At 47.8% G+C, this 12,049-nt stretch overlaps 2 protein-coding genes across 2 annotated transcripts in view; both read left to right on the top strand.

Annotated features, from left to right (window-relative positions):
- LOC142851204 (paired immunoglobulin-like type 2 receptor beta) overlaps positions 1-12,049 on the top strand; it is an 82,253-nt gene that overhangs the window by 20,901 nt on the left and 49,303 nt on the right. The window lies entirely within an intron of this gene.
- LOC142840446 (paired immunoglobulin-like type 2 receptor beta) lies at positions 1,847-7,894 on the top strand. Its single transcript, XM_075956971.1, has 5 exons — positions 1,847-2,010; positions 2,328-2,714; positions 4,036-4,225; positions 5,999-6,029; positions 6,663-7,894. Exons 1-4 carry the CDS (start codon positions 1,923-1,925, stop codon positions 6,009-6,011), a joined length of 678 nt encoding a protein of 225 aa, XP_075813086.1. The 5' UTR covers positions 1,847-1,922; the 3' UTR covers positions 6,012-6,029; positions 6,663-7,894.

Here is a 12,049-nt window from a genome sequence, read left to right as displayed (position 1 = left end):
AGGACCAACCAGAGCCTTTTGGGGGAGGGGGAGGGAAATGGGAGGCGGTAGGGGGGAAGAGACAGAAATCTTTAATAAATAAATAAATTAAAAAATAAAATAAAAAAAAACTGTTGACCAGCAGAGGCACATGGCAGCCTCATCAGGCCCAGCCTCTCCTTGGTGACTTAGAAATGGAGTTACTCTTTACCCACAGACCCCAGAATGTACAACAGGGCTCGATGAACCCTGGAGGTGAGTACACACGACCATGAGAGCCCCTCTCAGACCTTACTGAGGCTAAAGGCAAGGTTCATTGGTGGAGTGCTTACCTGCCTGGCACAGAACCCTGGGTTCTCTCCCCAACAAAGAATAAAATGAATGATGGGTCATGCCTGTCACTTAGCTCTTGAAAGAATAGAGAGGATCTGTAGTAGGTCAAGGTCATCCTTGGCTATGTAACAAGTTCAAGGCCGAGCCTGGACTACATCAGACTGCATCCAGTAAAGGAGTTGGAGGAGGGTTTCTGACAGGTTCAATAGGCCCTGTCTGTGCTTGGGGTCTCCAAGCGCAGGATGGATGGATAAAAAATTGTGTCCATGTGCAGCTGGCAGTGAGGCCATGAGAAATTGTTTCTGGCTCAGGTCAAAGGATCAGCAGACAATGGGGACTTTGAGGAAGACAGAGAAGCAGATATCACAGAGGGCAGTCTGCATAGCCACCTGAGGGAAACATGGAGAAGGCAGTCAATGGCAGGGAATCTAAGGAACTGGGGAGTCACCTTTGCATATGTCAATCAGGGATAATGATGCCACTTCCTCTTCAATTCCTCTACAATCATGTCTTATTGCCCTTCAGTAAACTGATGGCACCTTGTCAAGGGAAAGGGTTGGATGACCCTCCTAGAGAACCATCTCTGTGGCCACCACAGCCTCTGCTTCGATCTCTTACTCCTCTTTTCCTGTCACAGGTCAGCTGTGTCCACTCTGAGAGATGTCCCCAGTGATATATCATGACAGACACATTGGTGCTCTGAGCCCTCTTTGCCTACTTCATTCAAGGAATATTCTAGAACAGTCACAGCTAGACAAAGTCTCTCATATGCCATATGCCAGTCATGTGACATGTGCCAGGGCTTCTCTGATTATTGGCTTCCTCTTCTGAGTGTGTGTTAAGCATGGTGGGAGGCAGGAAGGCTCCTTCAGAAGCTGGAGTAGCTATGGAGTTGCTGTAGAGATGAGGGAGAAGATCACCCAGGAAGCCCAGGAAAGTTACAGACTCAGCAGCAGTGAGAGGCTGGGTCCACAGTGTCCACTGGGTTTTGGGTTTGCTGGGTCTCTGTGAAGAGTTCCTGAAAGGCAACAACAGGGCAAAGAGCAGACACAGGGTGGTGGTGAACTCTACTAGGTCTGGGATCTGAATGTGTGTCCTCATCACTTCCTTCCTCATTGTGTTTGAAGTGAGCAGAACCTGACCACTTCTCTACCTGAGGTTACTAGAGAGATACAAACAACCAGAAGTTGGGGGGGGGGGGCAATGAAAAATTGATCGGGGGAGGGGAGGGAGTGAAGGGAATTATGTAGATGAGGAAACAAAGCAGGTACAGACCACATAGGAAATGGGCAAGACTGGGTAAGACAGGAGGCCTAGGTGTAAGAGAGGAGAGCTGGCATGGTAAGGTCAATTCTATATCTTCCTGCCAAAATGAGGGCTGGCTCAAGGGTTTGGCCATTGTCTCACAAGGGTGGATCTTCTGCAACATGGAAAAGAAGAAGCCAGATTGATAAAGGAAGTTGCTGGCCACAAGGAAGTGGAGATGTGGAGGTTCTGCCCCCATGGTCCTCCACATGAGAAGGCCTGGGGGATGTGGATCACTTTACCCTGATTCTCTCCTGACTCCTGAATGCCCCAGGCTTCCTCCACAGGGCCTCCTCTCCTGCCTGATGGCTCTGCTGGTCTCATTTCATGGAGGGAATCGGGTCATAGCGTGGGTCCTGCTTCTGCTGCTGTCAGCAGTGTGCGTGCAAACTGGTGAGTGGTGGTGAGTGGTAGGGACTTGCTAGCAGCCAACTGCATTAAGCATAGGAGAGAACCGTGGGACTGGGAGGAGTGGGCTGTCATGTGGACAGGCGACTGCTTCTCTACCCTCTGTACCCAAAGAGAGAGCTCATCCCTCAGAGTGGGTTCAGTCCGGCCCTTTTTTGTCTGTCTTGTTGCATATGAGGCAGTGGGACATAGAGACAGTCGTTGCCCATGTCCTATACCTGCCTGTGGGAGAAGACTCAGGAAACTCTGGGTTGTCCTTTCCATCCCCTTCCATGGCTTCAGATTCTCCCCCATCCTTCCAGGGAACTCAGCAGGATCCAACAGAGTAAATGGCTATAGGGTGGAGCAACCAGCACACCTCTCTGGTGTCCAAGGCGGCTCCATCGAGATCCCCTTCTCCTTCTCCTATCCTGGGGAATTGGAACAAATTCCACAGATGAGGATTCTCTGGAGACGGAAGAACCTCCGTGGGGAATTGATCTACAACTCTTCCTCGGGTTTCACACATGAGCATTTTAAGGACCGGCTCATCCTGAACTGGACACAGCCTCAGACATCTGGAGTCCTCAGAATCCTGGACTTGAAGGAGAAGGACCAGACAGTGTACTTCTGCCAAGTTCGTCTGAACACAAGTAAAGGCATACAGATATTGCAGTCGATTGAAGGGACCCACCTCACTATCACCCAAGGTGAGCCATCCTGGCTGTGGCTTCGATGCCTCTCCAGCTTCCTTGTCCCTTAGGTGTCTCCTCAGGCTCCACAACTCTGAGCCTCTTTCATATTCCTTTTCCTTGGTTTTGCCTCTGCCTCTGCAGAAAGAATCTTTTCCTGTAATTGTGACAAGCCTTTGCTGTCTTCGTCTCCTCTGAGCTTCTCTGTAATTCTCTACTCAGAGGGAACCCCACCACTCTCTTGACTTCAGCTTGTGTCCTACCCCCTAGTTCACCTCCTTTCTGACCCAAACTAACACAGTGGTCCTGTCCATGTCCACTTCCCCATGACCTTGAAGTGGACTGCCTTCTCCAGAATATAACTGACTTGCTTGGTCCTGTGTCAGGACTCCAGTTAGTCCCTGTATGGAGCATCTCCACACAGCCCCAACCTATGTCCAGAACAAGCAGTTGGTGCCCATTGCTAGTTCTTGGTGTCTTATGGTTCAACTGTAAGCTTCCACCTGTCACCATAGTTCCCTATTTCTTCTCCTAACTCCCCAGAACACACCCCTCACCTATCCCTATCCACTCCCTTGTCTCTTCTCCTTTTGCCAGTTCCCGCCTCCCCTTTCTTGCCCTCCTGCCCTCAATGCTCCCACAGAAACCCCAAGGGTCTTGGAAACTAATGCCCCATTTTCATGATGTGGCTGCTCTATTTTCTGATCCCTGCCTCTCCTCTGAGGGAGAAGTAACTGCAGACCCAGCACTGGGAATACAGTGTGTAACATTGGGTGTCAGGTCCCCCTGTGCTCCTTCACCTGGCCCTTCAGGATCTGGGGACTCTGTGTGCTTCCTTGTTGACCACGACTTTGCACTTTGACTCTTTTTTTAAAAATACATTTTGGTGTTTTGCTTTTTATAAGACAGGGTATCTCCATGTAGCTCTGGTTGTTCTGACTCACAGAACTCTGCCTATCTCTGTCTCCCGAGTGCTGAGATAAAGGCCTGTGCCACACATCCAGCAGTGGCTGTTGACTGGATTAAAGCCAGCCTGTGAGAGGACGCCCACAGCACAGTTCTTGTGCAGTCTCTACGGCTGCCATGTTGACCTGATGTAATGTCTAACCACAGCTGCCAGGGCTCAGGGAAGAGAGAGAAAGGAGCTGTTTCCTGGGTCTAGGGCTGTGATTTTCAACCTTCTTAATGGAGACTCCCTTTAATACAGTTCCTTATGTTGTGATGACCCCCACTTCTAACATTTGCTCCCCATCCCACATACACAGAGAAGACAAGATGTGACACTCACCCCATCCCTCCTCATCCAGGGAGGATCTGCTCACTCCCCATTTCTTCACAGTCATCAGAACCACCACGAAGAGCCCCTCCATGGTCTCCTCTGTAGTCACCACAGCTGGCTTGGAGAACACAGAGGGCCAGAAGAATCTTTCTCTTGTGAATATAGTAGCCACGGTCGGGGTGACTTTGGCCACGGCTGTGCTCATAACCCCAGTCTGTGTACTGATGATCTTCCTCTGGTGCAAGCAAAGGTGAGTGGACCAGACCCTCAACCTAACTTCTTCTCTGAGTTCTCAGCTGTGGGGGATGGAGAAGGAGGAGCTTGTGCAGGACAGAGTGCAGAGAACACAGGGACAAAAGGAGGCTGAACTCAACCAGGACTGAATCTGCTCTGACTTCCTTAGAGTCCAAGCGGAAAATTAGAGTATCAAGTGCAGATGAACACAGCCTGCTCCTAAGGAAATTAAGGTGCTCGCGGGAGTCCCAGGGGCTAACTGCTCATTTGGAAAAGGCTGTGGCTGCTAAACAAGGTCTGAGGTAGAGCAGCCTTCAGGAACAGCATCTCACAGGAGGTGAGACAGTGAAAACAGAGAACTGTTTGAGTTGGGGATATGGAATCAACGAGGTTAAACAACGGTGTGCAATAGACCCACAGGTGAAAAGAACATGTCTGGGAGAACCTACACTAAGAGAGGTGAAAGAATTGCACCCTAAAATATAAAAAAAAAAACGTTGGCTGAGAGAAATTGCAGAGCAGCTGGGAAGATGGTATAGTTGGTAAATTGGTTGCCACAGAAATACAAGGACGTGAATTCCATCCCCAGGATCCACTTAAAAGGCTGGTCATGTTGGTAGACATTAGGGCAGGCAGAGACAGCGGGATCCCTGAATCTCACTGAGCTGTGAGCCTTGCCCAATCAGTGAGAAGCCAATGATAGACTTGTCACATAAGAGAAGGTAGGCAGCTCCTGCAGGATCCTACCCAAGGGTGTCCTCTGTCATCTAAACACGTGTGTACACATGCAAATGTACACACACACACACACATACACACACACACACACACACACTGCCCTAAAATACTTTTAAAAGAGTAGGAAAATGCTGAAATTTGTAAGATTATTTAAATAATGGAAAAATTTATACAATAAGTCCTTACAATGCAAAACATTCTAAAAATTTGATGCAATTTCTATTCAAATATAAAGTGCATTTTTGTATAGATAAATGATTTGTCTTCTAAAAGTCAAAAAGATTCTAAGAAACAATCATGGGGACAGAGTAGGGGACACCCGAATCCCAGCATTGGGAAGTACAGAGAGGGGATCAAGAGAACAAGATCGTCTGGAGTTACATAGAAAGTTGAAGGACAGCCTGGGCTCATTGAGACCTTGTACACACACAAAACAAGAGTCAAGTGTGGACTGGGTTCAGAGCAGACTTAAATCCGTGCTGAGTAGAAGACCACAGGGCAGGAGCAGAGATAGCAGATAGTGGAGTGTAACGGAAGTTGCAGAAATAAAGTGTGAAGACATAGTTAGTGGTTTTCAGAAGGGCTCAGCACTACAATGAGAAGAGCAGCTGAGAGGTGGAGAGCAGCAGTCTGAGGGGCAGCAGATCTGACTGGGATTTGAACCCTGAGACTGAATCTGCAGGGAGCAGCAGCTGCACTCACAGGGAAGCCAGGGATCCAGGTTCCAGGGAGACAAAAGGGAGGCCTGGTGAGCGCAGAGCAGGGAGAGCAGGGAGGGGACATGAGTTCAAGACAGGGGAAGGAAGCAAAGGGAGAAGGACATGGACAAGGGGCAGTGGACAGGAGAGCTGTCCTCTGATTGGCTGTGTTGTGCAGAAGGCCAGCTGAGGACTGGCTTCAGTTCCTGGTGACACTCAGACCTGTCCCTGTTTGGCTGCTGCAGAGCTTTTTGCTGTTCTGGGCCCCTAATTTGTCTGAACACAGAGAACAGCTGAGAGGCAGACAGAGGATCAGCATGGCTGCCACACTGACACTGGTTCTTCTCCTACAGGCCAGCAGACTAAAGCTGAAACCCCAGCCAGGTGAGCAGCTGTCATGCCAAGGAGCAGGTGAGGGGCTGCCTGGGGAAGATTGTTTTGAGAGGCACGCAAGGGAGCTAGTGAAGTGATTGAGTCACCAATGACTTGCCCTTGGCAGGAGGACCTGAGCTTGATCCCGAGAACCCACAATATATGCCAGGGAGGTGGCAGGAATTTGTAATCCCAGCCCTGGACAAGCAAGGGCCTGGTAGAGCCCTGGGACTGGCTGTTAGCTACTCTAGCCTTATTGCTGAGCTCCAAGCCAGTCAGAGGCTCTGTCAGAAAATGATTGCTCTTTGGGCTGACGAGGGAGGGGGACTTGATTGGGGGAGAAGGAGGGAAATGGGAGGTAGTGACGGGTAGAGACAGAAATCTTAAATAAATAAATAAATAAATGAAAATAACAATTTAGATTCCCCAGGGATAAATCATGATCATAACATTTTCTAAATTTATTTTAATCGAAGCATTTTAAAATTGCATATTAATGAACCAAAAATAGTGTCGTCCAGCCATATAACTGTGAGAAAAGGCGCTGCTGCCTAGCCCAATAACCTGATTTGGTTTCTAGCCACCCAAATGTGCAGGGAGACTAACTCTTAAAACTCCTCTTTTTCCTCTCACGGTCACCCACAGGCACCTGCTGAGACACTGTCTGTTATCTGCTGCTACCAGACTTCCAAGCCCCAGCATCTCACCAAGGTGGTCAGTTTCCATCAAAGTATGGATGCTGGCCACACACCCTGCATCTCACTCTCCTCCCTGTCTTCTGCCTTAGATTCAGAAAGCATGGCTACAGTCCTGATCTCAGATACATCTTGTCCCTGAACAGGAGGTACAAGAAGAGAACCCCCACTTCTGCCATGTAGGCTATGATTTCGTCTCCTTAAAATCCAGGTCATCTTTTCTGTCTCTGTTCCCGAGAGCCTCACTGTCCTGTTTCCTGTCTCTCTATGGATTTAATAATATTTTCAATAAATCTCCCCTGACCCCCCCACTCATGTGGGACCTCTTAGAGAGTAGCAGATTGTGTTCAGAGTGGCAGCGTCACTGAGAGAAGGAAGGACCATGGTCCACACTGAGAAGCACTGCATGAGGATCCCAGTTCCTCTTCTCCCTTTCTCCCTGGACGCTGCCATCTCAGCTACAGCTCCTGACCCCTCCATGCTACTACTCAGGTGACAGGCCATACCTTGCTTGGGTCCCCTGCTGGATTTCCCTAATCACAGGTTAATCTACATGCACTCACTTTCCTGATTTTACTGCTATGTGGATGTTCTGACCTCTGGGGTCTCCCCCAGACAAGACTTCCTTTTCAAGACCAGTCTGTCTTAACATTTGATAGTCATACAGTCAGCTTCTACCAAAGAGCATGTGGGACATACAAACAGCAGACTGACCAATAATAATCAAAATCAGGCTGCTTTTATAGCCAGAAGAGGTTCATGGGCATGTTTGATTGAGATCCACCAATCAGAAGCCTTGAGTGCATATCAGTCATGGAACTAGCTGAGTCATTGGGAAAATTGTCCCCAACCCCATGATGCTTGCTGAAGATGGAGGGATATGGAGAAGCCACTAAGGCTTCTCATGGCTAAAGTGAAGTCTACTGAAGCAGCTGTGGGATGCCTGCTGTGGTGTAACTGGATCCAAGGCTCCTGAGGCTAAACTCAGCAGTGGCCATGGTCCCGGTAACCTTGGCAGTTGGGGTGGTGTCTCCTCCGGGCATCCCTGGGTTAAGCCCACAGATGGGAGTAGGTAGACTGCCAACGCAAACTATCATGATCAAATTCATTAAAGCAAGCAATTGATTAAAGCAAGCTTTTTATTTGTGTAAAATAACTGCCTTCCCTAAGGCAGGGTTCAAGAGGTCATCACTTTGAATGTAAGGAACACAAGTCTTCTGTAGCTCAGGAAGGGGTTTCCAAATGAAGGATTTTGGTGGGTGAAACAGTTCGTGTTACAGGAGCATAACATAAGCATACTAAGATAGTCCTCCTGAAACCATGACATGGTTGGTAGGTGGGCATCACAAGTTATTGTGGGTGGTCACATAAGCTTCTGAAACAAAGGTAGAGTCACAAAATGGTTGTAAACAATTTTTTAAAAAAATAAAGACATAATTGTCATTCCTGGAACAGGCAGAATGGAACCATTTATAGTTAAGGGTAGAGGTGGGGCAAAACCAAATCCTTGAGCTACAGAGGTTTAATCATAAGCAGAAATGAACCTAATTTGTTTTCACTCTAAGATGACTTTTAAGCCTAAGATGGAGACAGGCTGGTTCTTCACCTTGAGGTGTTCACACAAGCAGGCTGCAGTTATGGTGGTCTGGCCAGTCATCTAAAGGAAGGTCCATTCATCAACTCTACTCTCCAAGTGCTGGGCAGAGGGAAGAGACCTCAAAGCTGTTACTTAAATGTTCATGTGACTTGCCAGGTCAGTGTTCATTGTTCAAAAGGAGAGGTTTCAAGAGGTAAAGAACACAGAACCAACAATCTCAACAACTTTTAGGTGCTTTAACCCAGACCAAACTCCCCTTGGGCAAAGGGAACATTGTGGTCCAACTGTGAAGAAGACATTGGGTTCTAATCTTTGGGATTTGTGTTCCCTGGCCTGAGCCAGTCAGTAACAAAAAGAACTAAAGGGAACTGGGCATGGCGACATATGCCTTTAATCCCAATGATTGACAGGTAGTGATAGGAAGATCATGAATTGGAGGCTATCATTAGTACCTATTGAATTTGAAGCCAGCCTGCCATACAGAAGACCCTGTCTTGAAGCCAATATACTAAAGCTAAGCAAAACTTCAAATATTATAGAGAGGTCATGGAGGCAGGTCATCTATTAGTTCACTTTGGTTGGTGACAAAGAACTTGAAGATGTTACTAGTTTTTTTTCTAGAATCACTTAGACAAAAATTTCAATATAGTAGGCTTGCTTTTGCTTGTTTGTTTATATTTTGTTTTGGAGATAGCAGGATGTAACTCTGAATGTTCTGTAATTTTCTATGTAGATCAGTCCTGGTCTCTAACTCACAGAAATCCACCTGCCTCAGCCTCGAGAGTGCTGGGATACAGTCATGTGCCTCTATGTACACACTGTCTGTTAATAGTTTGTTTGCTGCTCTTTCTTTGTCTTTTTGACTTTTTAAAGCAAAATATATGATGTTGCAAAGGGGACTGGGAGTTTCTTAGTTTTTGTGACAGCAAACTTAATGATTCATAAGTTTCTGTCTCTAATCTTGGGCAACAGCAAAATCTGGAGACTTAATCCAGAGGAATAGGTCGCACAACCTCATTCATTGGGCCTTTAGGACACACTACAGAGTCTCTTCTTGTTGCTTCCCTCTACTGTGTTGCAGGGAGTGCTCATGCTGAGGTTTGGGGCACATGAAGGAGATGAAGATGATGATGTCATCCTAGGAGAGAAAGAAGAGGTCAGATGGGGGCGGAGCATCTGTGCTACTGTAAAGTCCTAGTGCAGCCTGAGTGTCCTGTCTATACAACCAGCCCCCATCCTTCTGCCATCCCCTCTAGCATCTTCCTAACTCTCCTCAGGACACAGTCTGCGTAGATTATTTTGAAGTTTATCTGGATTCTGTTGCTGTCACTCAAAGAAGAATTCAGGAAGTGCTAGGAGTGTGACAAAAAATGGAGAGACAAATGGGGCGGCCATGTTTACTCAGGAGGAGGACTGGTTAAACACGTGCTGGCACATCCCATGAGAAATTGCCTTGGATGACGGTGTGTGTCTGTGTGCAGGTGCAGATGTGCACAAATAACTGTGTGCTCATGTATGTGCAGTCCAGAGCACAACCTCAGACATCATGCACCTTCGGCTCTTCTGTGTTTTGTAGGTTTTTGTTGTTTGGTTTTGTTTTTGTTGGTAGTCTTGCTTTTTCTTTTTGAGACAAAGTCTCATCATATAGCCTTTGCTGGCCTGGGTATATAGACCAGGCTATATAGACTGGATATATAGACCAGGGAGCCTCCAACACACAGAGATCCATTGCCCCCCCCCCCGCCTCCTAAACGCTAGAATTAAAGGCTTGCACAACCATGCCTAGCCCACCTTGTGTTAAATTTTAAATTACACTTACTTTTTTGTTCTGTGGAGGCTGTGTATACCCATGTACAACCTGAGCAGCAGCCAGGTTCTAATACTTCACCTGACAGTCCCATGGTACAAGCACACAAAAGCCCCAGTGTGCACACTGCAGTCACAGGCTGCTCTTCCACAGAAAGTGCCCATGCCCTGTGAAAGCATCACGGCTGCAGGGCCAAGTCACTATTATTGGGGAAAACACGGTTGTCACTGCAAGAAACTCATTACAGCATCATGGACAGAAGTCATCCCACAGCAGGGCCCCCATGGGGATCTAGCTGAGTCCAGGACTTGAAACAACAGAGCCAATGACTATGGACTCAGAGGCCAGCAGGTGGCAGTAGTGAGGCTGAGTACAAGTGGTAGCTGGGATCCTGAAGGACCAACCAGAGCCTTTTCTGCAAAAGAGCTGTTGACCAGCAGCTGACATATGGCAGCCTCATGAGGCCCAGCCTCTCCTTTGTGACAGACTCTAGATTATAGGGCAGGGCTCAATGAACCCTGGAGATGAGTACACATGACCAGGATGGCCCCCTCTCAGACCTCACTGAGACTGAAGAGAGGGTTCATTGGTGGAGTGCTTACCTGCTTGGCATGCACAGAACCCTGGGTTCTATCTCCAGTAGGAGACAAAGGGGCACAGTGGATTACGCTTGCCACTCAGAACTTGGGAGGGCAGAGAGGAGGATCTGTAGGAGTTCAATGTCATCCTTGGCTACATAAGAAGTTCAAGGCCCAACCTGAACTACATGGGACTGCATCCAGTAAAGGAGTGTGTGTGGGGGGCTTTCTGACAGGTTAAATAGGCCCCATCCCCTCTCCTAACTTTAATTTGGGGCCAACTCATCCCAAAAGTTCTGTGCTTGGGGTCTCCAAGGACAGGATGGATGGATAAAGATCTGTGTCCATGTGCAGCTCGGAGTGAGGCCACTGGAATTTGTTTCTGGCCCAGGTCAAAGGATCAGAGGACCATGGGGACTGTGAGGAAGGCAGAGAAAGCAGACATGACAGAGGACAGCTGCATAGTCACCTGCAGGGGAGCATGGAGAAGGCAGTCAGTGCCAGGAAATCTAAGGAAATGGGAAGCCACCCCTGCATTTATCACTCAGAGAGAATGATGCCACTTCCCCTGGTACAATCACGTCTTCCAGCCCTTCAGGGAACTGATGGTATCCTGTCATGGAGAAGGGTGGGATGACCCTCCTAGAGAAGCTCCCCATGGCCAACACAGCCTCTGCCCCCATCTCTTTTTCCTCTTTTCCTGACACAGCTCAGCTGTGTCCACTTTAGAGATGTTCCAGGCATTATGTCATGAGTGACACATTTCTGCTCTGAGCCTTCTTTGCCCACTTCATCCAAAGAATGTTCTGGAACAGTCAAGCCAGATGGAATCTCTCAAGTGCTCTGTGGGAATGTCCTCCCAGGAGGTCAGAAGAAGATCTTTCGGCCTTGAGTGGAGTTCAGACGCTGCCCCGAGCTAGCAGCCGGAAGTCAGTGTAGAATGGAGGAATACAAGAACTCAATGGGACTGAAGTCCAGTCACTTGCTGTGTGCCAGTCATGTGACATGTGCCAGGGCTTCTCTGATTCTTTGTTCATAGCAGCTTTGTTCGTCATAGCCAGAACCTGGAAACAACCTAAATGCCCCTTTGCCCGAAGAATGAATAAGGAAAATGTGATACATTTACACAATGGAGTACTACCCAGCAGAAAAAAAAATAATGACATCTTGAATTTTGCAGAAAAATAGATGGAGCTAGAAAACCTTATGTTGAGTGAGGTACCCAGACACAGAAAGACAATTATCATATGTTCTCATTCATAGGTGTTTTTTAAACACAAAGCAAAGAAAACCAGCCTACAAATCACAATCCCAGAGAATCTAGGCAACAAAGAGGACTCTAAGAGAGACTTACA

Source organism: Microtus pennsylvanicus, chromosome 1, assembly GCF_037038515.1.
Source record: "Microtus pennsylvanicus isolate mMicPen1 chromosome 1, mMicPen1.hap1, whole genome shotgun sequence".
Lineage (NCBI taxonomy): Eukaryota > Metazoa > Chordata > Mammalia > Rodentia > Cricetidae > Microtus > Microtus pennsylvanicus.
Note: the sequence above shows the minus strand (reverse complement) of the source record. Positions and strands in the feature narration are given on the sequence as shown.

What these genes read in the sequence shown, in the direction of transcription:
- LOC142840446 (XM_075956971.1), top strand. Translation starts at nt 1,923, where the DNA reads ATGGCTCTGCTGGTCTCATTTCATGGAGGGAATCGGGTCATAGCGTGG. An exon ending in AGCAGTGTGCGTGCAAACTG is followed by an intron (nt 2,011 to 2,327) that starts GTGAGTGGTGGT and finishes CCATCCTTCCAG; the next exon opens with GGAACTCAGCAGGATCCAAC. An exon ending in CCACCTCACTATCACCCAAG is followed by an intron (nt 2,715 to 4,035) that starts GTGAGCCATCCT and finishes ATTTCTTCACAG; the next exon opens with TCATCAGAACCACCACGAAG.